Genomic DNA, 24,475 nt, shown 5'->3' with positions numbered 1-24,475 from the left:
TGTAGTATACTCTAGATACTGGATACTTTAGATACTTATACTTTGGATACTTTGTAGGATGGAGATATATCCAAGAATCAAAATCAAAAATCATAATTGATATCATAAATATGTTTGTGGTGTCAGTACGGTAATATACCAACCATACCATACCGTACCATACCTGTCTTCTCTCTTCTCTATCTTACTCTCATCTTCTTCTTCTCTTCCTCTCCATCCTTCATTCTATCTTCCTCTACTTAGGTCGCCACTAATTCAACCTCAACTTCTTCTGATTGACTCTCTCTCGCAGCCCGTCCCACTTGGGCGATCAATCCCTCCCTCCCCCCATCCATTCACATCCCTGTCTTCAGTCTCCACCCCTTGTTGACTGGGGGCTCGACTGGCTTCCTTCTCTCGGCCTGTTCTGACTCTCCCACAACCGTTGCATTTCTCCCTTTCCATCTCATCTTTCATCTTCATCGATATTTCCATGATTCCATCAATTTCCTCATCCTTGACTTCGTTGTTTATCTCGGTTGATATTGTTTATACCAAAGATCCCTTCAACATACAACCTCCAGCATAGTCCCACTAGGTAAGTCGGCTACTTCCGTCCGGATTGGCAGTGATTGACGGTTCCAGCCTCGTCTGACAGCCTCGCCCACCTCCTCCATTTCTTCCCAGTCTCATCGTCCATCATCCACCCTCTGTCCATCTCGTCAATATCCTCAAAGGTCACCATTTTTCCTCCCTCGATGACGTCCGGGGGGTGGTCGTGAACGCCTCCTTTGTCCCCCCCATCCACCACCCACCCATTACAGACAAACATGCGGTGGCGGCTGCCTGGCGCCCGGTCGACTCTTCCCGCCAGCGTCGCCCTTCTTCTCCTGCCCGGCCTCGTAGCTCCGCAGCAGCTACACGCCTCCGTCCCCCAACATCATCATGATGCCGATCGCCCCTCCACCCTCTCCGTGCCCTTAGGCCCCGCGGGTCGCGATCACCCATCTCCCTCCACGTTGAACGTGAAGTCCAACGATGCGAGCGCCCTAGCAACGATGGCTCTGGCGGGCTCCGGCCACGCCGTTCGAGCCCCTCCTGCCCAGGTTGTCAGCAGCCCGTCTGCCGGCCTGGCGCCGCAGCTGCATGCGCGGTCCTTGCAGGACTGGGAGGTTGAGGACTTTGTCCTGCTGGCGACCGTCGACGGTTCCATTCACGCCCGCGACCGCAAGACCGGCGCGTCCCGCTGGGCCCTCGAGGTTCCCAGCAGTCCGGCGGTCGAGAGCATCTACCATCGCCAAAAAAACCAGTCCAGCTTCGACCGCACCCAGCCCGAGGATGACTTTATCTGGATCGTCGAACCTAGCCAGGGCGGGAGCCTCTACATTTACAGCCCCGGTCCCGACGCCGGCCTGCAGAAACTGGGTCTGTCCGTCAAGGACCTGGTCGACCAGACCCCTTACTCCGGCACCGACCCCGCCGTCACCTACACCGCCCGCAAGGAGACCACCCTCTACACCGTCGACGCCCGTACCGGCGCCATCCTCCGCGTCTTCAGCTCCCATGGCTCCGTCCCGTCCGCCCCCGAGTGCCGCCGCAAGGGCGACAGCCTCGACCTCGACCCCGACGACGACGACGATTGCGAATCCCCCTCCGGCACCCTCGTCCTCGGCCGCATCGAATACGCCGTCGCCATCCAGAACACCGAGACCGGCGACCCCATCTGCACCCTCAAATACTCCGAGTGGGCCCCCAACAACCGCGATGTCGACCTGCAGAGCCAGCACTTTCAGACCATGGACCGCACTCACATCTATAGCAGCCACGACGGCCGCATCATGGGCTTCGACCACTCGACCCGGAACCGCCTCCGCTACTTCCAGGACTTTGTCACCCCCGTCGTTCGCGTTTTTGACATCGCTCGACCCGTCAAGGCCGACGACGCCCCCGACGCCCCAACCCCGCTCGTCCTGCTGTCGCAGCCGATCCAGCCCCCCGACCCCGACTACGGCACCCTCGACGACAGCTACGGCCGCGTCTTCATCGACTGCACCGACGCCGGCGGCTGGTACGCCATGTCCGAAGAGACCTACCCCATGGTCACCTCACGCGCCCCCTTGGCCCAGTGCTACCAGAAGGATTACTTCCGCCACGGCCAGCCCCTGACGAGCCTCAGCGTCCACCAACAGAAGGCCGCCTTGGCTGGCGTCCACGCGATGAACGGGCCTCGCGGCGTGCGCCACGTCCCCCGCCTCGCCGGCGCCTCGGCTGACCGCGCCAACGACACCCCGCGCGATCTCATCGGTGACCCCCGCGAACCCGCCCTGCCCCCCGCGCTGCGCCACAGCACCATCATCCGCAAGGGTTGGGACAACGCCCTGGACATCTTCGTCACCCTCATCCTGCTCTTCCTGGGTTCCTTTATCTACTTCAACTCCCATCACCTCCAGGAGCTGGCCAAGCAGAAGCTCGACCTAAAGAACATCATCGCGTCCGCCGGCCAACCCGCCCTGTCCACCCCGTCGACGCCAGTTGCGGGCGGCATCCACCGGGAGCGGAGCCCCGCCCGTCGGGTGACCAACGTTACGGTCGATCTGGCGGACGATCAGGCTCTCCCGGGAGGCGACGCGACGCCCACTCCCCGGCGGGACCGCGGATCACTGGACTCGGACACCACACCCCAGGTGCGCTTTGCCGTCTCGTCGCCAGGTCGGGAAGGGGATGACGATGTGGATCCTCTCGTCCTCGACCCCGAGAAGCGACCTAAGAAGCGGGCCCGAGGGAAACGGGGAGGCAAGGCGCACCGGCGGGGCAAGAAATCCGGCACCTCCGACGGGGAGGGCGCGGCCGACCGCTCCGCGGACGACGCGTCCACCCTCGCCCCGCCGGCCCGGGCCGACGCCGAGGTCCCGCTGGCGCGGACTGTGTCGAACGAGATCGTCGAGGCGGACGGCGTCCTCCGCATCGGGCGCCTGCGGGTCTTCACCGACGTCGTGCTGGGCCACGGCAGCCACGGCACGGTCGTCTACCGCGGGTCGTTCGACGGGCGCGACGTCGCCGTCAAGCGGATGCTAGTCGAGTTCTTCGACGTCGCGTCGCACGAGGTCAGCCTCTTGCAGGAGAGTGACGACCACAACAACGTTATCCGGTACTTCTGCCGCGAGCAGGCGGCCGGCTTCCTCTACATCGCGCTCGAACTGTGTCCGGCCTCGCTCCAGGAGGTGGTGGAGCGCCCTGGGGACTACCCGCAACTCGTCAACGGCGGTCTCGACCTCCCCGACATCCTGCGGCAGATCGTCTGCGGCGTCCGCTACCTGCACTCCTTGAAGATCGTGCATCGGGATCTGAAACCGCAAAACATTCTCACGGCGGTGCCCCGCGGCCGCGCAGCCAGCCGGGGACTGCGACTGCTCATCTCGGACTTTGGGCTGTGCAAGAAGCTCGAGGACAACCAGAGCTCGTTCCGGGCGACCACGGCCCACGCCGCGGGGACGTCCGGCTGGCGCGCGCCGGAACTCTTGGTGGACGACGACATGATCCCGAGCCCCCCGGGGCCGGACTCGCAGCATACGGAGTCGTCCGAGCCGGCCGTGGTGGACCCGCAGACCAACCGGCGCGCCACGCGATCTATCGATATATTCTCTCTCGGCTGCGTGTTTTACTACGTGTTGACCCGGGGGTGCCATCCGTTCGACAAGAACGGCAAATTCATGCGGGAAGCCAATATCGTCAAGGGGCAGTACGACCTGGAGGAGCTCCAACGGTTGGGCAATTACGCGTTTGAAGCGCATGATCTGATCGAGTCCATGATCTCATTGGACCCGCGTCGTCGGTATGTTTCCTTCTATTTCCTTTCGTCATAGTCCTTCGCTAATTTGTGCAGTCCCGATGCTAGTGCCGTCCTGACCCACCCCTTCTTCTGGCCTCCGTCGGACCGGTTGGCGTTTATGTGTGACGTGTCGGATCACTTCGAGTTCGAGCCGCGCGATCCGCCGTCGGATGCTTTATTGCGTCTGGAGGACGTGGCCCCGCAGGTGATGGGACCGGACATGGATTTCCTGCGACTACTTCCCAAGGAGTTCATCCTGAGTCTGGGCAAGCAGCGCAAGTACACAGGCTCCAAGATGTTGGACCTGCTCCGGGCCCTGCGGAACAAGCGGAACCACTACAACGACATGCCCGAGCATCTCAAGACGCACATTGGGGGGCTGCCAGAAGGGTATCTGAACTTCTGGACGGTGCGATTCCCGAGCCTGTTGATGAGCTGTCACGAAGTGATTGTGGCGTTGCGGTTGACGCGGACGGATCGGTTCAAGCGGTATTTTACGCCGCCGGAATAGACTTGGATATGATATGGACATAATGTTAGATATGATTGGATGGATTTAGATGTAGAATATAGTTGATATCAAGACCTGCTACATGTAGTTATCATGGATCATTCTCTCGTATGACCATCAGGCTCGCAACTTCTTTCCACAGTATCTATTCTATCCTCCCAAAACCATTCATCATAACCTAAACCCCCACCATACAATAACCAAAACCCAACCACAAAATCCACACCGCAGCAATCAGCTAATCTACTTAAAATCCGGCGTAATCTTCTCCCCAGCCAAATAATCAAAAACCCTCCAATACCCATGTCCGACAGGAAACTCCTCCTGAAACCCCACCCCCCTAATCTTCTCCAAACTCATATGCCGACTCCTCTCCAACAACGTAAAACCAGCCTTCAAGAACACCCAACTCCCCTCACTAACGCCTCTCTTCTGCAGCCCATACTCCCCACACATCCGCTCGTAATCATCACCATGCTCCTCCCACCACCCATCAATGCCCCCCCAGCTCGTCCCCCCAGGGACCGCATCCTCCCCCTTCAGCCCATAATACTCACACATAAGCGGCCACATGGTACTCCACGGCGCGGGGGTATCACTGTCTGCAGTGTTGAAAGCCTCGTTGTGGGCCTTGTCCGGCTGCACGACGGAGAGGTAGATCTCAGAGCGGGCGATGATGTCCTGCGAGGAGGGCGTGTACGTGTGCGTGTAGTTCTTGTAGGTTCCCGGGAAGGGCACGCGTGCGTTGGGGCCGTTGACGTAGCGGTAGAGGGCGAGGTAGAGGGCGAGGGGCTCGACGAAGGTCATGCTTGTTGGGGTTGGGACGTGGCCTTCACTTTCTTAGTATAGACTTTCTTCCTGGGGTAGGGGATAGAATAGATAGAGTAGGGTAGATAGGTAGGATAGAAAAAGAAGAAACATACCAACAATCTGATCAGGCCGCACCTCACACCACTTCCAGCTCTTCCCCCGATTCGCCTCCTTGATGATATCCACCTGGCCGTAGTAGAAGATCTCGTCGCCCCAGGGGGAGGGAATGCGCGGCTGGTTTTCTTTGAGCGGGGGGTTGATCTCGATTTGGTCTTGGAAGCGGAAGACGGCGACGCCGTAGTTCTATACAGTCGTCAGTGGTTTGATGAGTGCTATAGGAAGAAGGAGGGGGTACATTAGTTCCAGTCTGCAACACGAAGAACTTCATCTTCGTGCAGAGACGGTCGCATGCGTGGACCGCGTTGGATGTCATGTTGACGTTGATGTCTCTGATGTCCATGACGTTTTCGCTATATGCCGTGGCATTGGAATAGGCTGTTCAGGTATCAACCCCGTATCATACATAGAACATAGATAGTAGGCAATCACTCACCCAAATAATAAACATGCGTAACCTCATCCACGTTCGGAATCTTCTGCATTTGTCCAAGCACATCATCCAAGCTACTGCGCAGGTTGATCCCCGAGTGCAGCTCCAGACGAGGATCCTGAGGCAGGCCACTCTCCTCGACCGTCCTAGGACGATGCGTTAATCCAATAACGCGGGAAAAGGTCGTAGAGGTAGGATAGGAGAGGACATTTTTGGCGACGGCCCAGCCGGAGATGCCACTTGCGCCGAAGACGAGGGCGACGTTTTTGGAAGTCATTTTATATTCTGCTTGTAATGAATAGAGCAGTATAGTATCAGGGATAAGTTGTCTCTATCTCTCTCTCTCTTTTCCACGTGGAACAAGCCATCAATTTAAGTCCGTCCGTCCTAGACTCTGATCAGCACCTCACTGCTCCTACTATATCCACAAGGGAATAAATCAGGTAGATCAAAGTCTAACAGACAAGGAATCATGCTTTCCGGCGCCGCCCCCACGCAGCTACGACCAAGCCAAGACATTCATGATTCGTGTAGCCCGCGACGAGACCTCAGGAAGACCTCAGTAGTGTCAATGTTATGACTAGGGGAGACCGTTCCGGGCACCATGGTGGAGATGGTGTCAGGAGAACGGAACAACGGTTCGAGGATTTAAGGATGGGCCCAGAATTAGTTCATACAGCTGTGCGACGGACGAGGGGCCGTATCAGCGCTAATGTGTCGATCTATCGGTGGGTTGGGGTGATTGGTTGTTGGAGTGGGTTACTTGGAGTGTTCTCAGTCTGACCATTGCAGGCGTTGTATTCTGGATATGGAGTGGTGGGTTAACGGTTGTTGAGATGTTGTTTATCTAGTAGATTGGTTCAATAGTAAGTGTTTGCAAGAGTGAGGTATATGAGGTCTTCAGGGGGATGAACTTTTCTAAAGATTATATTCAATGACCAGAGCAGGTTATGCTGTGGAAAGGTATAACATATACATCTATTGGTATACTCCATCATCTGGCTCATACAATGCCATAACTATATATACACTACAACCGCAAAATATCTCCCTCCCTCCCAATTCCCCCCCGGAAGTGATCCTTCACCACCCTTCCCCCCAGTATCGTCTCCTCCACAATACCAGGTACATGTTTGGGCTCAATCCGCCCATACCAGATGCCCTTTCCAGCCAGTGGATGCAGCGTCTCGTCGCCCAGCTTCATCTCCGGCGGAATATAAACAATCACATTCCCCGCGTATTTGTGTCCTCCGACGTGGCTGATCAGCCCGATGTGCGCCCGCTCGGGACTATCAATGGATTCCCCGCCATTGACATCCCCCATAGCAGACGCAGTGAAGCCCTTTCCGTCCAGAACACTCCGGAACGTCTCTTCCAACACCGGCGCCATAATGCCGCAGCGCATGTCGCGGCCACCGTGGCCGCAGATCAGCACGAACGGCGAGTGTCGGATGTCGATAGCGGGGAAGTCCGCTGCTAGTTCCGGCCGGCGGGTGAGTTCTGCCTGTTTTGACTCGGGGAGGGACGATTGGAAGGCGCTGAGTTGCTCGGGTAAGAGGAAGCCGCGGACGAAGGTGGAGAGGTCGGGTTGGGTGGGGGCGCTCGTTGGTTCGGCGGGGACGGAGGGGAAGTATTTGAAGCTGGGGAAGAGGAATGCGGAGGCGGAGGTGGATGTAGTGTCCTTCGAGGAGGAGGGGAAGGACGAGTTGGAAACGAGGACGTTATTAAAGGGCTATTCAAATGTCAGATACCGCAAGTCGAATACACCAAGAGGATGCAGAACAACATACATCAGCGTATTGTCCCCCCCGACCCATCAGCTTCTTCAATCCCCTAGCCAGTTCACCCCAGCCCGTTCCCTGGCCATCTTCCTCAATGCGACTCGTCCAATCGCGTTGTCCCGTGCAGATGAGAAGTTGTTGGGTGTAAGCCGCCATGGTCCCGTTTAACGGCTGGTCATAGTCGATTGGGAGGCCCTCGGGCAGCTCCGGGGTTGGAGGACAGGAGCAGCCCGGTTCTGGACATGTCTGTGTCACTGGAAATGGAGGGGGAATGTCCAACGCGATCCGTGATCTCGAGCGGGATATTGTGGTGGAGAAGCATCGTGTGGGAGCGGGGGTTTTGCTGGTCACCCCTTTGAGAAGGGGGATCGTTCGGGGGAGTCTCATTGGCGGTTTACTCAGTGAGAAGAACTGAATGGGTATTGATCTATGTATAATCTATGATATAAAAAGAATGGAGGAAACAAAAAGTCTGGAGATGAAGATATAACGGAGATGGAGATGGAGATGGAGATATGTGCGGAGAAAACCGAGCGGAGTCCGAGTCCGACTCGGAGATAACGACCGATTACTAAGCCTCGCGACCAAAGTCAATTCATCGCATTGGATTTGATCGCAATGATCGCGATGAAAACAAGTTCATGCTTTATAGTCGTTCCATAATATTCCCGAGTCAATTGGCGAACAAGGCCAGTGCATGGGCCGACTCGGTCAAAGGCCACAGGCCATAGTAAAAGCCGATAGCACCCCCGACTAGCAGAAGATAGTATGCGACAGTCCAGCCCATTGCCAAAGGCCTGTAGACATATACCGGGCCTTGCAGTGACTCCATCTGGACCATGGCGTCAAGCCGTCCCCACAGTCGTGGCAGCCCGCACCAGTTGCAGAAACTGTGAGCGATGATCACCGCCAGGAGCGACCCGGTGCGCAGATAGACAAAAGTGGCATACCAGCCGAAGACCGTCGTAAATCCAAACTGGAAGATAGACCGGAACAAGGCGATGAACACAGATGTATCCGGATGGGTCAGGCGGAACTCATAGAAATGGTGTACGTGGGCGATGCCAAAATAGAGCGGAGCCACGAAGACAATCCGGCCTGGGGAGACATTGGCGAGAAGATGAAGCGGTATGATCGCAGACCGGAAGATGATTTCCTCAGTAACGGGGCCCTGGGATTAATTCAGCATACATAATATGACATGATAAGCTGCGCTAGACAACAGTAAATCAGATAAAGGCACTACTTACGGCGACATAATTCCTCCATCCCGCCCAACTGTTCAATGACTCGTAGATTCTGCCAACAGGACTTCCATGCTTCCACTCGCCTTCCGCAACCCGCTCAAAAAGGGGCCCAACAAAGAGAATGGCCGTCAGGAGCAGGGTACAAAGAACTTCTGCCAGCCCGATCGGCCACCACCCGAGGAGGTGCATAGCCTCGGGAACTGTCACATCATTCTGGATCAATAGTCCCAAGACAGCAATGACGCTGATTATGCAGGAGAGCGTGACCGCCCTAATGCGCGCCCGGATCACAGACGGGGTGTCCCGGCTGAGCGTTTGCGATGGTCGCGTGGCAGACGACAGATAGAACGGCGCGACATAGACCAGGATTAGAGCAGCCTATCGTTTGCTTAGCTGTGCCAACAGACTAGACTGACATGTCGGGGAGAGGCAAAGTTATGCCGTTTGGGCGCTCGGGCCATGATATCAAAAATACGTACCGAAAAGACTGCGGCCGTCTGCGCCGCAAAGGCGGGTTCTACTGAAACAGGATTAGATCCAACTGCACTGGTGTCGATCATTGTCATTGGCACATACCGTATGTTTCCATGTGGCAGTTTTACTATATACTATGCGACGGGGTGATGATCAGGAGTTGCTGCAGATATCACCGTTTCAAGAGAGGATAGAGGTCGATCAAACAAATTCCATACCATGTAAAGAAAAGGTCAATCGAACAATGTACCGAGCTTCCTGAAGAACAATAGGAATGGAATGTGGTGAATAGGTGGAGGGAGATGCGTGGACGGTTGAAGGACCAACCGAAACAAAGACCGACGGCAAGGATGTTCGGTGCCTGAGAGAGCGGGCACTAAGGCAGCAAGACGGCATCGTCTCCATCCATTCTGAAGTCATTTTGGTCGTTTTCCTCTACCATTTATTGAAAGTATTGAGAACAAATTATATTATCATTACAATAAATATGACATGTATTCGGTTTTCGGACAAGACGCTATTTCGTTTCTATAGTTCGAATATGCAATTGACGCCGTTGAGACTCGATGATTTATATACATCCCGGGTTCACGCCTAAGGCTTCATCACTGACCCTCATGCCTGCCTACTATGCCCAAGCTTGATACAGCAATATGAAGGCAGCGGCTCCAATATACCTGGTTCGAGGTTGCAAGAAGTCATTATAGCAATGCTCCCCGTAGCCTGAGAGCTCCATTTCAAACCGTTCAGCTGGAATAGCCCGTCATGAATCTTCTCAAATAAATCCAAGCCAAGTGGGAAATCGTCTTCAATCGAGGACTCTCTAGCCCCCTCATGTTTGCAAAAATACTCCGTCGAAAGTGCCAGCGTAGGGTAACTAGAGACTCAATATGGGTTGACAGGTATCAACAAAGGATCCGGTGTTCTCCCATTTACCCCGAAGGTATCGGCAATAAAACAGGTGATCTTGTGTCCGTCCTGAAGATAGATTAGCAAAAAAAAAGGTATATACTTCCAGGGTTAGATCACTTACATCCTGTTGCACTGAATATAGGGTTACTTATGATGGCCGAATGCGCCATGATACTATTTGTAGAGGAGTGGAAACTCCCATGTCATTTGCAACATTCCCATGTTCGCCCACATGGCGTAGTTTCTAAGCAATTGATGTATGTGTGGCAGTAAGAGAAGCCCATTGTAAGGAGTAGTGTACCAAACCCCCGTTGCTCGAATAGGATGAAATTGTTTTCAAGCAATGGATTTTCTTCTCAAGGGAGAATACGTGGCAGGCCTACCAACCCGTCCATTGCTTCAGATGAGCAAGGTGTTGATGATTCCAGTTAGCGCACAGCTTCTGTCTCCAGCCTGCACTTCGTTTTGAAATTCACCTCGCGATCCCCAACAAGGGAGAGTCTCAGCGCACAGGCAGTTCATCGCTGAGTTCAACGAGTCTATCCAGGTTAGCTGGATCATTCTCATTGCTCGGATTAGAAGACACACTGTCACAGAAACACGGATATCATAGTCTCCTGGCGTGGTTGACTGGTTCGTATGATAATCTGTAGTAAAGGAACATAAAGCTACTATAGAAGATACCATGACTATTTTGGGTTTCGTAAGTAATCCTTGTCCAGTTTGACAAGAGGCATGTTTCTAAGGGTGATTCTCATCCATTATCAGAGACAGATGGAAAGAGGAGAAAGTAGAAGAGGATCAGCTCTTGCGTGAAGAAGGTATTCACTTCAAGTGTATGGTCAGATGGCTGAACCTGAATATGATATAAGGACTTGCATTGCAGGAGGGAGTTGCCAAGTTTCTGGTTGATCACATAAAGAACTATCACTCTAGCTGGGATTGGAAATGGTCAGAGTAAATTCTACTGCGCATTATGGCATACACTGATTTGGATGGAAGGATACGAATAATCTTGTATGCGGTTTGGCCTGTTGGCCTATAATTGTTGTATGTATACATTATACGTACATATTGGCATACGTTGGAGATAAGTGATAATGATTTAGGGAAGTCATATTTGCAATTCACTATGTAAAGTAGATGACTACTATCTTTTTTCTAACAAAACTAGACAAACGCCACAAGACTCCATACAGATAACACTGGTCAGTAAATCCCGCAACAGCACGTCATCCACGCTCAAATCCTGATAGACGTCAGCCAAGGATGAGACCTAAAAAAGGCCTAGTATCCTTCAAGGCCCCCAAGCATCCAAGACAGACCACAGGCAAAGAGGGGGCGAGGGGGCGAGGGGGCGTTCATTCCAACCCAAGGACGACATGCCCGTGCAGTGGGCCTAGGCATTTGTCAAACTCTTGGAAGTCCCCACCATCAGCAAGAAATTGTAGCTGTGGGGAGTGGGACTAGAGCTGTCGTCTGCCAGTTACTTGTCACGCCACGGCTGATGGAGAAAGGTGTGCACTAGCTTCGATTGTCTGACGAACCTGTGCTATGCAATGCGTGAACGTGCGTACCCCATATTGATCGAGGCCCTCCCATGCCGAGACTAAGCAACCCACAGGGCGTTTTCTAGCGCTGTGTCTGAGACAGAATGACAGGTGGACTCGCGGTCTAGACTGAGATGGAGACCAGCTCTGTTCTAGGCTTTGAGGAGCTGGCTGATGGACATGGTCTGTCTTTGGTCCTCTTGTCTTCAGATGTAACTCCAAGACTACAAGGTTCGATGTTTCAAAGAGCCTGCCTCTATTTTGGGAGAGGTGGCTGACTGTATTTTTCTTCCTTTCTATCCTTGGCACGCTATTGAGAACCGAGTATGAGAGCCAAGAAACATATCCAGTTGAGAAAAATCGTGTCCCACGAGGCAAAAAAGAAAAACTCAATCTGAGGTCACTTTTCTCGTGCGGAAGGATCTCCTGTAAAACTCTCATGTAAAGCTCTTTTGTGGTGGAGACGGCGACAACGCCCCCGACCACATGAACCTTGACTTCGTTCTCTCCATCTCCCCGATTGATAATCAGGGCGGGTACTGGTAGTCGCAAGCGCCCCGAAAGGCGGACCTGATCCAAAGAAGCCTGTCTCCACTGCCACCATGACGGATTCGAAGGCAAAGCCAGGGTCAGGGCCATGATCCTAGGAACAGTGACAAAAAGGTCTATTCCGGTGGTATTCCGAGCCTCCGACTTGAAACAGGCTTCGTCCCATGGTTCTGCAACTTTGGCGTCGTCGGCTAGACTCGCATCCATGGAATTGTGACATACAGTGTATGGCGATTGGCTAGATTTTCAATTAGTCAAAGGGGATTCCAGTGAGACTTGTCGGCGGTATGCTGGACTTGCCCCTGTCCCGGACTAAATGATCCATGGTTCGATCTGCTCGATACCAGGAACTAGGTGTATGTTCTTTCTTTCGGCCGTGTCGGGCGGCTGTGTGTGAAAACGCCTCCATTGTGCTAGACAGCCACCACACTCCGTTTGTTTTCCGGGATTTTTCTTGTTTCTTTGTATTGGCGAGAATGGGATCTCATCAAGTGTCAATAGGTATGAAGTGATTTGTCTTGGGTTCAAAAGTGGCCGTTTGTCCATACAAGCGGCCCAAAGACTGGTACAACCACATGGATAGTTCCATGGAATGGAAAACCGCTCACAATGCGGTCCCCGCCACAATGGCCAACGATATCAACGGTTTTTACTTAGCGAGGTACATGAACCAGACTAGAAGAGTCCATCGACCAATCGCGTTGCTTTTTTGACAAGCCAAAGTTTCAGTCTTGTTTCTATTGCCCTCTTCGTTTGTTGATATCCACTGCGCCTCCAGTGGCGCACGAGGTACTGACGACGTCCTTCATCCAGCCGTCATAGTTCCAAGGATAGCAGACCTTCTCGTCACGATGGATATCCGAGACCACCGTATGTGGGCATTGACCGGTGGCGGGGTAGGATTTTGGTGTCGAGGAGAAACCTATATAGAGGGGTGAAGATCTGCCTCTGGAGTCCTGATCTTATCCTCATCATTCTCTTCAAGTGCATCTCTAGTCACTCTCTTTCCTTTCAAACCTCACATTCCTTTTGACCTTTCGGTCCTTCCAATCTTTTTACTATCAAACCCACATCGCTCGACGCGACTACCACCTTCCTTTCCACAATGCAGTTCACCAAGTCTCTGATGCTGCTGGCAGCCCTCACCACCGGCTCCCTTGCCCGCCCGCAAGGCCACGAGAGACGCCAGGTCTCGTCCACCCCTGCCGCGTCGAGCTCCTCTTCCGGCGGCGGGACCTACTCCACCGATGGGTTCGGAGCCAGCACTGCCAACAGCGGCGACGACATCACCTACAAGGGCAACACGGGTGACCCCTGGGGTAGCAACATCATCGAGATCTCCAGCGGCGACGCCGACCAGTACCAGTACGTCGCGGAGATCTCGGGCGATCTGACCGAGAGCTGGAGCCTCGTGTTCTGGAACAAGTACGGCCCCAGCGGGCAGATGGACGGCTTCTTCGGCCACCACGCCCTGGACCTGACCGTCAACCCGGGCGAGACCAAGTACGTCGCCTTCCAGCCCGACACCAACGGAGGCTTTGGTGCGGCCCCCGGGAGCGTGCCCACCGACGGGCAGGGCGAGTTCGCGTCCACCTGGGGTGAGTTCGACTTTGGCAGCAACGGCAACTCGGGCTGGTCCGGCTTCGACGTCTCCGCCATTGTCGCCCAGAACGCCGGTATGGAGGTCCAGGGCATGAAGATCTGCGACCAGAGCAGCGGCACCTGCTCCTCGCTCACTCCCGACGCTGCCTCCGTCGACAATGCCTACACCACCGCCGAGACCGACATTGGCGGTATCGGTGGAAACATCTCCGGCAGCGGCCCTGTCCGTCTGGTCGTTACCCTCAACTACCAGGGCTAAATTTTTCTGTTCTTGTTCTGTATATATAGACTCTGTGGTTAGATTTGTTTAGGGATACCTGTTTGTCAATAGACTATACTGGATGCATGGGTGCATCATCAAAAGTTTATGTCCCACATATGTGCGAAACTGTAGATCTGTAGACTGCTGATGTTCAGTTGAAGAAGTGTAGTTCTGGAGATGCAGATCGGCAGTATAGGAGCCCAGTCACGTGACTGTCTCTACGACCAACGATCAATGCTGTATGGTAATTATACACTAATTACCAAAGTTACCGATAGACACGGATCTTCACTATCACCACGGCGGTCATACTATAGTACAGTTTGTACTCGCAAGTAGTAAAGAAAATACTCAACTTTGTTCTACTAAATCTCAAATGTCTGGTATATAGTTTTTTGAAAAAAATTGTTGATATACACCTTGACCTTGATATCCTTACGATTCTACCCAAGCACATAGATATCAAGAGTACTACAATGGACGTGGAAGAAACAGAAACTGTGGTAATAATAAAAATAATAAAATACAGATCGGTATTGTCTACATGGTCGATCCGGCCCGCCGTAAATCCGCATCGTCATCGCTCCGTCGCGTCCTCCGCATTTCTCCATTGATTGACTGCATTGATTCACTGCCTTTGATTGCAATCACCGACGGCTCCTTGCAGAAGGATTTTAGGCTTGTCCACTTGGCAATTGGTCTTTCACTTGGGGTGTTCTTGGTTATATTTCACCTTTCTTCATCTGGCATTGCTCTCTCCACCCTCATTCCTCATCCCGCTGCCAGATTGATCTGCTTCCAGTCAGTATATCGGAGTGGAATAAACACACTAGCTATCAGTCATCATGGAAGACCAGGACGTCTCCCAGTCCATTAGCGCAGGTATGACAGAAACAGTGGTCTGGGAAAGGAATACAGACTAACCTCGCCAGACGAGATCGCCCTCTACGATCGTCAAATTCGCCTCTGGGGTGTGCAAGCCCAGGAAAAGTACGTCGCATTCCCCACTATCGCAGTATAGAGCTGACTCTACGACAGGATTCGATCTGCCAATATCCTCCTCATCACCTTCAAAGCGTTGGCGAACGAAGTCGCAAAGAACCTGGTCCTGGCTGGCATCGGCACCCTAACAATCATTGACCATGAGACCGTCAAAGAGGAGGATCTGGGAGCGCAGTTTTTCATCAGTGAGGAGAGCCTTGGGCAAAATGTATGTTCCTTGCGGCACTGGTTTCGCGTATCGGTACACTGACTGCTGGCAGCGCGCTCAAGCAGCAGAGCCCTCTGTCCACGCCATGAACCCGCGGGTAAAACTCCACATCGACACGGAGGACGTGCGCGCGAAACAACCGGAATTCTTCTCACAATTCGACGTGATCATCGCAACGGAACTCGACTTTGCGACCTACACGACCATAAACGCCGCCTGTCGCATCGCCCAGCGTCCCTTCTACGCAGCGGGGCTGCACGGCTTCTACGGCTTCATCTTCGCCGATCTCATCTCGCACGACTTTGTCATCGAACGAGCCAAATCCAACGTCGTATCAGCCACGCGCGAAACCCCCACACGGAGCATCGTCAACGTGACGACCAAAAAGGAAAATGACAAGGTCATCGAAATGGTCACCAAGCGCGAGACCTACTCCCCGCTCCTCCTCGCCAACACCTCCCCCCTCCCGGAAGACTTCACCCGTCTCCCCCGCCGCCGACGACAAGTAACGCCACTCCTCACCTGCCTGCGCGCCCTCTGGGAATTCCAAAAGCTCTCCGGCGGCGCCCTCCCGACCTTCAACGCGCAGGATCTCGAAACCTTCACCAAGCTCGCCCGTGACGCGCACCACGAGCTCCAACTCGACATCGCCACGCTCGACTCCGCCTTCCTGCGCACCTTCCTCCAAAACCTCGGCAGCGAGCTCAGCTCCGTCGCGACCTTCATCGGCGGCAAACTCGCCCAAGACGTCATCAACGTGCTCAGCGCCCGCGAACAACCCATCCAGAACCTCCTCCTCTTCGACGGCGACAAGACCGTCTCTCCCATCTACCCGCTCCATCCTTTCTTCCCATCCAGCATGCCCAACGACCTCGCTGCCGTGCCACCCGCCGCGAACGCAATCTCCCTCGACGACCCTACCCCGCCATCGACGACCACCGTACCCGTCACGCTCCCCATACACGAGAATGCCGAAAACACGAACAACCAAACTGGGAATGGAAACGGACAGGAGAATACCATGTGAGGGACGGCAGAAAACAGAACTAGGAAACTAGGGGCAGGAAAGATATTCACGAAGTGTACGATAGATAGATAGACATGAATCACAGGATTGGGATACCTTTCGACACCATCATCATCATCATTCTCGGACGAACCATACGATGGCCAGTCCTGTATGTGATCGGCGATGTCAATAAACTGAAACCGTCTTGTTGGATTCACACGAATAGCCGTATCTGTACTCATGCCCGCAATATATTTCTACAAACAGGGCGTCTTAAATGGACAATATGATAAAGAGAAGTCTAGTTATTCGAAATCAAATATGATATTCTATTCCTAACTCCAGTCCCAGCAAATAAATACAGACGCCCCCTCCATGAATAAACAGATCAATCAATCGAGTGATCAAAGAAAACAAATAGGCAGAACAGTCCATTCGGAGGTGGCATGCTGTTCTTGAAGAAGCCTCTGATGGTCAGATCATAGAAAAGTAACCAGGTGAAAGAAGAAATAAAATGAAGTAAGAGAAGATGCATTCGGCTTTTATGCGGATCGCCACCAAATCAACGCGACGTCTCTTTCCCAACCAACGGCGAGTCGTCGCCGTCTTCAGATTTCCGGCCACGTCGGCTGTCGGTCGATACCTTGTGGCCATCTTCCTCGTCCGAGATCAGACCCTCCAGCTCGAAGGCTTCCGCGTCGTGCAGCTGCTGCGCTTCGGCGGCGGAGCGGGCGTGGCCGTTGGGATGGTGGACACGGGCGCCGCCCAGGCGGGAGTAGCTGTCGGGGTTTTCGGCCTCGTCGACGAAACCGTCGTAGCGGGTGCGAGCGGGCTGGGTGGATTCGGGCCAGGCGTGGACGGCGTAGATGTGGATAAGGACGTTGACGACTGCGATTGTTAGGGGGTTATTACACAGGGGATTCGGGTGTAGACTTACACAGGAACAGGAGGAATGCAATGCTGTACAAGATGAGGATATAGGACACGTGCATGACCCCGGCCTGGTCGAGAAGTTGCATCTGCTCTTCCGTGGCACCCATGAAGAGGAAACCAGAGGCGTACAGAAGCTGCGACAGTTAGCGTTGTGACCCCACGGCGACATGATCAGACACTTACAAATGGTGTCACGAATTGGAAACTGTGCGGGTTCGAGCCGTTGGGACTTAGGGTGGGCTTGTCCTTTAGGACAAACGAGATCTCGACGATTCTGGCCGCACCAGCCGCCATCAGCGTGTAGCCGAAGATGGAGTGGACCATGGTGCTGATCATCAGGTGCTGCGTGTGCGCGGACATGGCATAACCGGTCAAGAGGATGACAATGGCGGGCATCAGGTTACGCTTGGGGCCACCGTCCCGGTTGCGACTCAGCCAGATACCTAGGAGACCCGCGCACCACCAGACAATGCCCATGGTGGTATGCTGCAGGTCATTGTGGACCCAAGGGCCGCCCCATCGGTGCTCGGTAAAGGTGTTGACGCACCCCCAGGCGGCGATGATCAACGAGTCGAAGAATTCCTGGCTCCGGCCCGTGCGACGCAGCCAGTACTGGCCCACCAGGAGGAGGATGGTGAGCAGGATTCCGTACGCGATGAATGCGCTACCCATGATGAAGTGGGCCAAACACTGTCCCATATGGTCATCCTGGCAGAAACCCAGCGCCGCGATCCCCCCAAACACCATCTGGACCCAAGCGACCACCGGCATCGCCTTTCCGAGCACCCCGTGCGCAACGACGAAAACGCGGCGGATGCGTCCGTGGATGCCTTTCGTGATGTGGAGTTTGAGGTAGAGGCCGAAGACGACTTGCACGGCCATCATGAGCATCAGGACGTTTGCGAAAGAATGATGGGCGTTCTTCCCGAACTGGCGGCCTTTATGGGCGTGACCGAGGAAATAGGCGACGACGGCGATACAGGTAGCGACAATCTGAACAGGAACGTGCCACCGCGAGCGCACGATCTATATCGGGGACGCAAGGAGTGTCAACCACCACTGTTCCCCAGAACTCCACCAAGTGTCCGGGCTTCCTAGGAAAGAAACTTACCCCGAGAACCATGCCCAGCGGAAAAAGGATGCCAAAGGCAAATCCCATCAGAATGATATGAATCCATAACGTCGAGTCCTAGGGTGGAGTCAGTCAAGTGCGACCATCGAGCGAGTCCGCCGCGACAGGGTGGGACACGTACGATCGGCTCCAAGGAGATGGCTTCGCCTTCGGGGACGTTTTCGTGGCCTCCATGGGCCAGGGCGGGTGAAACGAGGAGGAGTGCCGGTAGCACTCCTCGCAAGAAGAGTTGACTCATGATTCGTCTTCGCGAAAGGAGCAGTTGGCGTGCGAAGGAGTCTGATGGAAGAGATAGAAAAGGAGGGAGAGGAAGGATAAGTAAAGTTCCAAGAAGGAGTGCAACGGCGTACGTACTTCCTTACTAACTGACGGAGGGATCGCCCGGAGTTCATTCAAGCGGCACGGATTGGCGGGAAAAGTGGGTCACCTGATCGCCTTGTATCAACCGTACATCCTCATATAATACATCCACTTGCAAGAAGTATGTCGACATATCTATACCTGTAGATGTAGGTGTGTATTCGAATCAATCAGGTGGAGTGCATGGTCGAGCCAAGATCAGAAAGGTGAGAAGTGTCAGGATGCGTGGTGCAGCCAAGGTGATTGACAGATGCCACAAACCAGTAGATTTAGAGATACAAAGCCATTGAAGCAATTGTACTTGGCTCTGCTTGATGGCTAATGGTATTAGAGGTATACCGACATGATGGAGAGGAGTTATCTAACATACCGACATGCTTCTGACGGAAGATCATATAGTTGTCACCGTCTATACATAGTCAACTGGGGCTAAGTCTTGGCTGTGGGGCTGGTCGACTGTCTCGTGTTGGACAAATGAACCAATGATACTGATCTGGTTAACAATGCGAAGTGAGAAGTCCATGTTTAGATCAAACTGGCTGATAGAAAAGAAGCTCGGGACGAGAATGAAGAAGGAGGAAGTGAAATAACAGGGTCTTGATCAGTGCAATTTGTATGTTGTCACGGGACTTACTGGGCTACTACAAAGCCCACGACTGGATGTATATAGAACCTACAAGACCTGTATGCTATGTATCAAATCGAATTATACAAACTTGTTGAATCATTCAACTGTATAGGCCAAGTCTTCCAATACCGTTCATTGACCTGGCGAATAGGGACTTGAAGCAGGTGTAGGAGTATATATGGGTCAGTCTGGAACTATAATCTAAGTACCCCGATAGGCAGATCTCGTGAGGAATGGGTGATTGCATCGGAGCTAGCCTTGAGATTACTTCTCTCTATCTGGCACCTTCCTCTTCTGCGTATGTCGTCATCGTGATCGACATCATACGTGTTTTTGATAGTCGTGGTAGGCTATGCTCCCCACACCATCCCGCACTACTCAGCCTCGCCATCTCTTCAGCGTCATATAAGATTAGGCAGCTCTGTTTGCTTCCTCTCTGCTTCCCAACTTCCCAACTTTTCAACTTCCCCCCACAATATTACTACTATCTGGCACTACACGTTCACATTACTCCTTCGACAATATGCCCGTCACCCTGACCACAGCCGAGCATCCCCCCCGCAGATGGAAGGCACCAAAGGTATCTTCCGCCGAAGAGCTCCTCAAGGGCGCCAGCCCGAAGAATCATCGCCGAAGCCGAAAGTTGATACAGAACTCATTTTCTCAAAATCTCCTTAGCACGTCCCACGTTTCAGCCTCGAGTCACGGGTTTGTATGGGCCGTGTTCCACGCCTACAGTGACCATCACCATCTGACACTCCGGCCCGAAGACGTGTGGTTCTCTATTCTCACTCAGCTCGGTTTCTTCGTGAATGCACACGCAGAGGAGCTACGGTCCTTTTTTGTTGCCCACGAGGGCCAAAAGGAATTAGAGGTGTACGATGTGGGAACTGTGGAGACTGTTGATTTCGGCAGGTTGGCCTTGCATATGACAAGGTTTATTGAGAAAAATGTGGTGGATAAGGATCTACGAAGCTGGATCATGCCGGATTTTAGCACCACGACCAAGTCCGACAAAGTTGTCGGGGCTATTTTGATGATGGGTGCCTTGCAGAAATACTTCTCTTATAAGATGAGCCTATCATGTGGGATTCCATCCGTGACCTTGTTAGGCGAGCGAGAGGACTGGGCGCGAATGGTGACGAAGATTGACAAGCTACGTCAGTTGGGAGATGAGCCCGCGCGATTTGCTCAGCTGCTTCGACCAGTCCTGAATCATTTTGTTGCATCGTTCGACCGACCCGACGCACCGGATGTGCTGACATTCTGGAGCAAATGCGCACACAAAGAGTCGATGAGAAGCGGACCGAATTATCTGACTGGGTGGATCACGGTCTTCTGTTTCTGGGATGAAAAGGGACAGTTATTGCACCGAGAAAACATGCAGTCGTCCTCCTCGCGAAAATTTGAGTCACGGGAGACTGAGTTCGGGCTGGATGACGCTTTGTCACGCCGTGTTAACACAGACGACGTTCCATCAGGTTACGCCTCCGTACCTGTCGCTGTTAACGATAATGGGGTTTTATATGACACAGTGATGCTTGCCGGGTCAGTCGGCATCCAAGCCACGTCAAGCGGGGCGATGCTTGATGGCACGAGGGATCATTCCGACTCCCCGTCGTATCGAAGGACCGAGAGAGGCGAGATTGAGAGAATTCCCTATGTCCCTACAGCTCCAACCGAAAAGGCTGATCTCGATTCGATCCAGCCGTTGTCGGGGTGGTGGATGTATGAAAAAGAGCGAGCAGAAGAAGCCGAGAATCGGGCCCGTGAGATGCAGAAGATTGATGATGAGCTATCGGCCTTGAGCCCGCTAGATGATACCTCACATCGTGAGTGGTCCAGACTGTACACAAGACGAAAGGAGCTTAGAGCCTTCTGATCTAGCTGATAAGGTTAGCCGGCATGAGCAGTATCTATGATGTGAGGGTTTCAGCAGGCTAAAGGTACCTTGCTCGAGGGCTGGACTTATTCGCGTTAGTTTTTATCAATATTAACAGCCGTTATTGTTATCCTCCGTGTTCTGAAACCAAGCTTAGGATTGAACCCGATATGCTGGGCGATAGATTCTCTTCGGTATATAAAGTAAATAGACTTAATCTGAGTAGTGAAGGGAATCAGATTTTAATCTGGGGGTACCTTCCACTATACTTGTGATCGCTAGATCTATGCCCCACGATTCCAGTCCCTGGCCTTTGTATCTCGGCCACTAATTCCTAGATTGGCCTGAACAACACGTCCATGGGTTCCATTGAGCCTTCGAACCATTGACGCTGGTCTCCTCTGGTCCGGAGACCGTACAGGACGTGAATACAGAGCTTCAAGCCACTTTTGGCCCCGAAGCTCTTGGCAAGAACCCAGGAGAACGACATCCAAGTGTTTCTATACAATCTCAGTAAACGCTATTTGTCTTCTGATTATCAGATGAAACTTAATCTCCCATAGCCTCCTACACGTTGCATATCTAAACATAGCAACGTGCTTCACCAGCCCAGATCCTTGTCAATCAGTTGCATCACGGCCATCTCGGCAGGCCATACCTGGACAAACTCCTGGACTTGCCACGGCCAGTCTTCTTCCCACTGGAAATGAAGGGGGTCAGATGCACAAAAGAATTCCCAGAAGTCAGGAAACCAACCAGAATTCTCCCAATCGACTAGTGCGACGTCAAACGATCGCCCACCTTGATCGTTTGGGTGACTTAAATTCTCCACGACCATGATGTTCTTCTGCTCAACGTCCCCATGCGTCCGGTGCCCCTGCAGAACGCGAGCGAGGTATGTTTCGTAAAAGCGAGCCTTGTAGTCTGGCAGATTATTGCGCTCGACCACAGCTCTGTAATTACCAACCAGGCCCGCAATAAAGGCCGGTTCGCCGGAGAAAGGCCCTAGAAACTTCTCATCGCCATGTTGGCTATAGAATAGGTAGTGATGTACACTGCCCCCGTCTAGACCCCCGAAAAAGTCGGGCCACGGACACTCGGCCTTTTGCATTGCGTCGAATATTAGTTGGAGTTTGGCGATAATGTCGTCCTTCTCCGAGTGCGCCAATGATGTCCAAATGGAATTCAGCGGCACCCCGGGAACGCGTTGCATGATCAAGAAAAGTTGCTTGGAATCATGGTACATCGCGTACAGTCGAGGCGCTGGAACTTCTGGGACGTGTCGTTCAAGGTAAACCAACGCCTGGCCTTCCCAGACGTTTATACAACCTCCATATTTTACAACGATATCGTCGTTCACCGCCACGATATTAGAGGCCATGGTCTCCCACAGAAAATTGGTGCAAGCTCGGATTTCATCTGTTGTAGGTAGAGGAGGCAGTGGCTGGGAGTTCTGGAAAGGGGCGGTCACTGGATTCCACATTATGCAGATAGCAGGAGTCGACAAAGGTAATATTGAAGTAAGGAAGATTGCTTGAATGGAAGGGAAATGAGCACTAAGAAGTTCAGAATGCATGCCAACCCAACCCCCCAATATATGTACACCGGTGCCTATATTCCAGTCATGTGATATCTCTCACCTCACCGAAGCGCTGAGCTCAATACATTGATTGGTCTTACCCCTGGACATTGGGTGTTCGCCTACTTGAATATTAGCATTGCTATATTAACAATGCGAGGTGAGAAGCCCAATGATAGAGAAAAGAGGGATGGGGAGAAGAGGCTGAAGGAGAGAGGAAGTGATATGATGAGGTTGTATTAGTACAATTCGTTGTATGCTGTCACGGGACGAATTGGGCTACTATAAAGCTCAGTGCGATGTTTATAGAGAACCCTACAAGACCCATTTCATTTACATACATTCGACCATAATACCTGCGTAGACAACGTGAGAAAACCACGACTAAACACTAACATTCCAACAGTCCAACCTAGACTTGTCGAATCATAATCCCATACGGGTCCCTGTCCTGATTGCTCACGTCAACCGCGCTCTCCGTATCCGCATATGCCTCCTCCCAAGCTGGCGCATTCTCGGGCTGTTTCCGCACGGTCTCCCACTCCGTGGCCAAAGTCCCTGCGAGCTTTTCACGCATCACAGCCCGAAGATACCCCCGCTCGCTGTTGGAATGAGCCAACGCAACAACCACCGAGCCTTGCTCAACGGCAGCCAGTGCCTCGTGGTGGCTCAGTTCGCCGGTAAACAGCAGATCGGGAATGCCGCCAGGGGCTTTGAAAAGGACACTCGAACCCGATCCAGGGCACACTCCCACCGTGCGGATCTTCAAGTCGTCCACCGACGCGGACTGCGGGATGGCAATGGGGATACCGCCGGGGTTTCCAGTGCCGCGGCCGATTCGATCGACAATGGCGGCGAGGGGCTGGGGTGTTTGGAAGGTGACGATGCGGCCCATTCCTGCGGATTCCAGGCCTTCTGGCACGGGCGGCGGGGAGGGGTGGATGGTGCTGCGCTCGTGGGGCACGGCAGACGACGGAGTGGCAGAAGCAGGTTGGGGCTGGGGAAAGACGGCCTGCGAGTAGGTTTGGGACGAGGATTTCTCAATTGCGGGTGCTGCATCACTTGATGGGGTGAGAGCTCCGGTCACAATGTCGCAGAGCCAGTCGGCCATCCCACCGGGGGTCGCATCGACGGCGGTGTGGGGGGAGTAGACACTGATGCCCTCTTGGGCTAGTCGGAGGAGAGAGTTCTGCTGTGAGTCGTTCAGGGTAAGGGATTTGAGGCCCCGGAAGATGATGGGGTCTTCAACAAATGAAAGTTAGCGATCCATGTACGCGCTGGGTAACTGATCATTCATTCCATACGGTAGGCGACAACCACCGAGTCCCGACGGGCAATCGCTTCATCCGCAACGGCTCTGGTGAGGTCGATGGTCAAGAGGACCGAGTTCTTCTGTCTGCGCGCAGGGTTGAACGGGGCCTCGAGGAGTACTGTGAGTTGATTAGCAGCTGCCAGAGTATCGAAGCAATGTATATCAGTAAAAGCTTACAGCCTGTATTGTCGAAGCTCTTGTCTGCGAGGGACTCGGGATATAACTTCCTCATAGAGTTCACCACTGCCCGGGTGAAGGGTGACGATGCGGGGATGAGGGAAGAGGACATGGTTGAATAGAGGCGGGAAAGAGCAGTCATAGAATATTGTATAATGTCCAGTACAAGATATAAACAAGAAATCAACTGATAAGAG

At 53.3% G+C, this 24,475-nt stretch overlaps 10 protein-coding genes across 10 annotated transcripts; 4 read left to right on the top strand and 6 right to left on the bottom strand.

Moving 5' to 3' along the window:
* Window positions 1–809: 809 nt before the first annotated feature.
* ireA (bifunctional endoribonuclease/protein kinase IRE1) lies at window positions 810–4,319 on the top strand (the record flags this gene model as incomplete). Its single annotated transcript, XM_024835894.1, has 2 exons — window positions 810–3,811; window positions 3,863–4,319. The coding sequence occupies 2 exons, from the start codon at window positions 810–812 to the stop codon at window positions 4,317–4,319; spliced, it is 3,459 nt and encodes a 1,152-aa protein (XP_024694660.1).
* Window positions 4,320–4,562: 243 nt separating this feature from the next.
* P168DRAFT_232893 (SDR family oxidoreductase) lies at window positions 4,563–5,956 on the bottom strand (the record flags this gene model as incomplete). Its single annotated transcript, XM_024833346.1, has 4 exons — window positions 4,563–5,149; window positions 5,243–5,432; window positions 5,485–5,624; window positions 5,683–5,956. The coding sequence occupies 4 exons, from the start codon at window positions 5,954–5,956 to the stop codon at window positions 4,563–4,565; spliced, it is 1,191 nt and encodes a 396-aa protein (XP_024694659.1).
* A 753-nt stretch (window positions 5,957–6,709) lies between these two features.
* Window positions 6,710–7,892, bottom strand: P168DRAFT_303738 (sucrase/ferredoxin-like domain-containing protein; the record flags this gene model as incomplete). Its single annotated transcript, XM_024838789.1, has 2 exons — window positions 7,470–7,892; window positions 6,710–7,411 (listed from the first exon to the last, which is right to left on the bottom strand). Exons 1-2 carry the CDS (start codon window positions 7,845–7,847, stop codon window positions 6,710–6,712), a joined length of 1,080 nt encoding a protein of 359 aa, XP_024694658.1. The 5' UTR covers window positions 7,848–7,892.
* Window positions 7,893–7,916: 24 nt separating this feature from the next.
* Window positions 7,917–9,438, bottom strand: P168DRAFT_303737 (CPBP family intramembrane glutamic endopeptidase). Its single transcript, XM_024838788.1, has 4 exons — window positions 9,284–9,438; window positions 9,187–9,227; window positions 8,711–9,085; window positions 7,917–8,631 (listed from the first exon to the last, which is right to left on the bottom strand). Exons 1-4 carry the CDS (start codon window positions 9,294–9,296, stop codon window positions 8,134–8,136), a joined length of 927 nt encoding a protein of 308 aa, XP_024694657.1. The 5' UTR covers window positions 9,297–9,438; the 3' UTR covers window positions 7,917–8,133.
* Window positions 9,439–13,297: 3,859 nt separating this feature from the next.
* On the top strand, window positions 13,298–14,053 carry P168DRAFT_317559 (putative allergen; the record flags this gene model as incomplete). The annotated part of the gene is made up of 1 exon (XM_024840113.1): window positions 13,298–14,053. One exon carries the CDS (start codon window positions 13,298–13,300, stop codon window positions 14,051–14,053), a length of 756 nt encoding a protein of 251 aa, XP_024694656.1.
* A 634-nt stretch (window positions 14,054–14,687) lies between these two features.
* Window positions 14,688–16,397, top strand: P168DRAFT_251165 (ubiquitin-activating E1 family protein). The gene is made up of 4 exons (XM_024834259.1): window positions 14,688–14,938; window positions 14,989–15,046; window positions 15,095–15,266; window positions 15,319–16,397. Exons 1-4 carry the CDS (start codon window positions 14,902–14,904, stop codon window positions 16,291–16,293), a joined length of 1,242 nt encoding a protein of 413 aa, XP_024694655.1. The 5' UTR covers window positions 14,688–14,901; the 3' UTR covers window positions 16,294–16,397.
* Window positions 16,398–16,609: 212 nt separating this feature from the next.
* Window positions 16,610–18,754, bottom strand: P168DRAFT_267008 (Ytp1 family protein). Its single transcript, XM_024835008.1, has 5 exons — window positions 18,462–18,754; window positions 18,320–18,397; window positions 17,392–18,234; window positions 17,213–17,342; window positions 16,610–17,163 (listed from the first exon to the last, which is right to left on the bottom strand). Exons 1-5 carry the CDS (start codon window positions 18,576–18,578, stop codon window positions 16,838–16,840), a joined length of 1,494 nt encoding a protein of 497 aa, XP_024694654.1. The 5' UTR covers window positions 18,579–18,754; the 3' UTR covers window positions 16,610–16,837.
* A 913-nt stretch (window positions 18,755–19,667) lies between these two features.
* Window positions 19,668–21,548, top strand: P168DRAFT_310165 (DUF4419 domain-containing protein; the record flags this gene model as incomplete). Its single annotated transcript, XM_024839377.1, has 3 exons — window positions 19,668–20,880; window positions 21,016–21,097; window positions 21,493–21,548. Exons 1-3 carry the CDS (start codon window positions 19,852–19,854, stop codon window positions 21,546–21,548), a joined length of 1,167 nt encoding a protein of 388 aa, XP_024694653.1. The 5' UTR covers window positions 19,668–19,851.
* A 151-nt stretch (window positions 21,549–21,699) lies between these two features.
* Window positions 21,700–22,746, bottom strand: P168DRAFT_134166 (phosphotransferase enzyme family protein). The gene has a single exon (XM_024832708.1). The coding sequence runs from the start codon at window positions 22,691–22,693 to the stop codon at window positions 21,812–21,814; it is 882 nt and encodes a 293-aa protein (XP_024694652.1). The 5' UTR covers window positions 22,694–22,746; the 3' UTR covers window positions 21,700–21,811.
* Window positions 22,747–23,201: 455 nt separating this feature from the next.
* Window positions 23,202–24,390, bottom strand: P168DRAFT_280906 (Nif3-like dinuclear metal center hexameric protein; the record flags this gene model as incomplete). Its single annotated transcript, XM_024835893.1, has 3 exons — window positions 23,202–24,031; window positions 24,094–24,219; window positions 24,279–24,390. 3 exons carry the CDS (start codon window positions 24,388–24,390, stop codon window positions 23,202–23,204), a joined length of 1,068 nt encoding a protein of 355 aa, XP_024694651.1.
* Between the last annotated feature and the right edge of the window lie 85 nt (window positions 24,391–24,475).

The sequence above is a fragment of the Aspergillus campestris genome, assembly GCF_002847485.1.
Source record: "Aspergillus campestris IBT 28561 chromosome Unknown P168scaffold_4, whole genome shotgun sequence".
Lineage (NCBI taxonomy): Eukaryota > Fungi > Ascomycota > Eurotiomycetes > Eurotiales > Aspergillaceae > Aspergillus > Aspergillus campestris.
This window is presented reverse-complemented; position numbering and strand designations above follow the sequence as displayed.

What these genes read in the sequence shown, in the direction of transcription:
- P168DRAFT_267008 (XM_024835008.1), bottom strand. Translation starts at nt 18,578, where the DNA reads ATGAGTCAACTCTTCTTGCGAGGAGTGCTACCGGCACTCCTCCTCGTT. An exon ending in CCATCTCCTTGGAGCCGATC is followed by an intron (nt 18,398 to 18,461) that starts GTACGTGTCCCA and finishes ACTCCACCCTAG; the next exon opens with GACTCGACGTTATGGATTCA. An exon ending in TCCAATTCGTGACACCATTT is followed by an intron (nt 17,343 to 17,391) that starts GTAAGTGTCTGA and finishes TAACTGTCGCAG; the next exon opens with CTTCTGTACGCCTCTGGTTT.
- P168DRAFT_251165 (XM_024834259.1), top strand. Translation starts at nt 14,902, where the DNA reads ATGGAAGACCAGGACGTCTCCCAGTCCATTAGCGCAG. An exon ending in GGTGTGCAAGCCCAGGAAAA is followed by an intron (nt 15,047 to 15,094) that starts GTACGTCGCATT and finishes ACTCTACGACAG; the next exon opens with GATTCGATCTGCCAATATCC. An exon ending in AGGAGAGCCTTGGGCAAAAT is followed by an intron (nt 15,267 to 15,318) that starts GTATGTTCCTTG and finishes GACTGCTGGCAG; the next exon opens with CGCGCTCAAGCAGCAGAGCC.
- P168DRAFT_303737 (XM_024838788.1), bottom strand. An exon ending in AGACGGCCGCAGTCTTTTCG is followed by an intron (nt 9,086 to 9,186) that starts GTACGTATTTTT and finishes AGCAAACGATAG; the next exon opens with GCTGCTCTAATCCTGGTCTA. An exon ending in GATGGAGGAATTATGTCGCC is followed by an intron (nt 8,632 to 8,710) that starts GTAAGTAGTGCC and finishes AATTAATCCCAG; the next exon opens with GGCCCCGTTACTGAGGAAAT.
- P168DRAFT_134166 (XM_024832708.1), bottom strand. Translation starts at nt 22,693, where the DNA reads ATGTGGAATCCAGTGACCGCCCCTTTCCAGAACTCCCAGCCACTGCCT.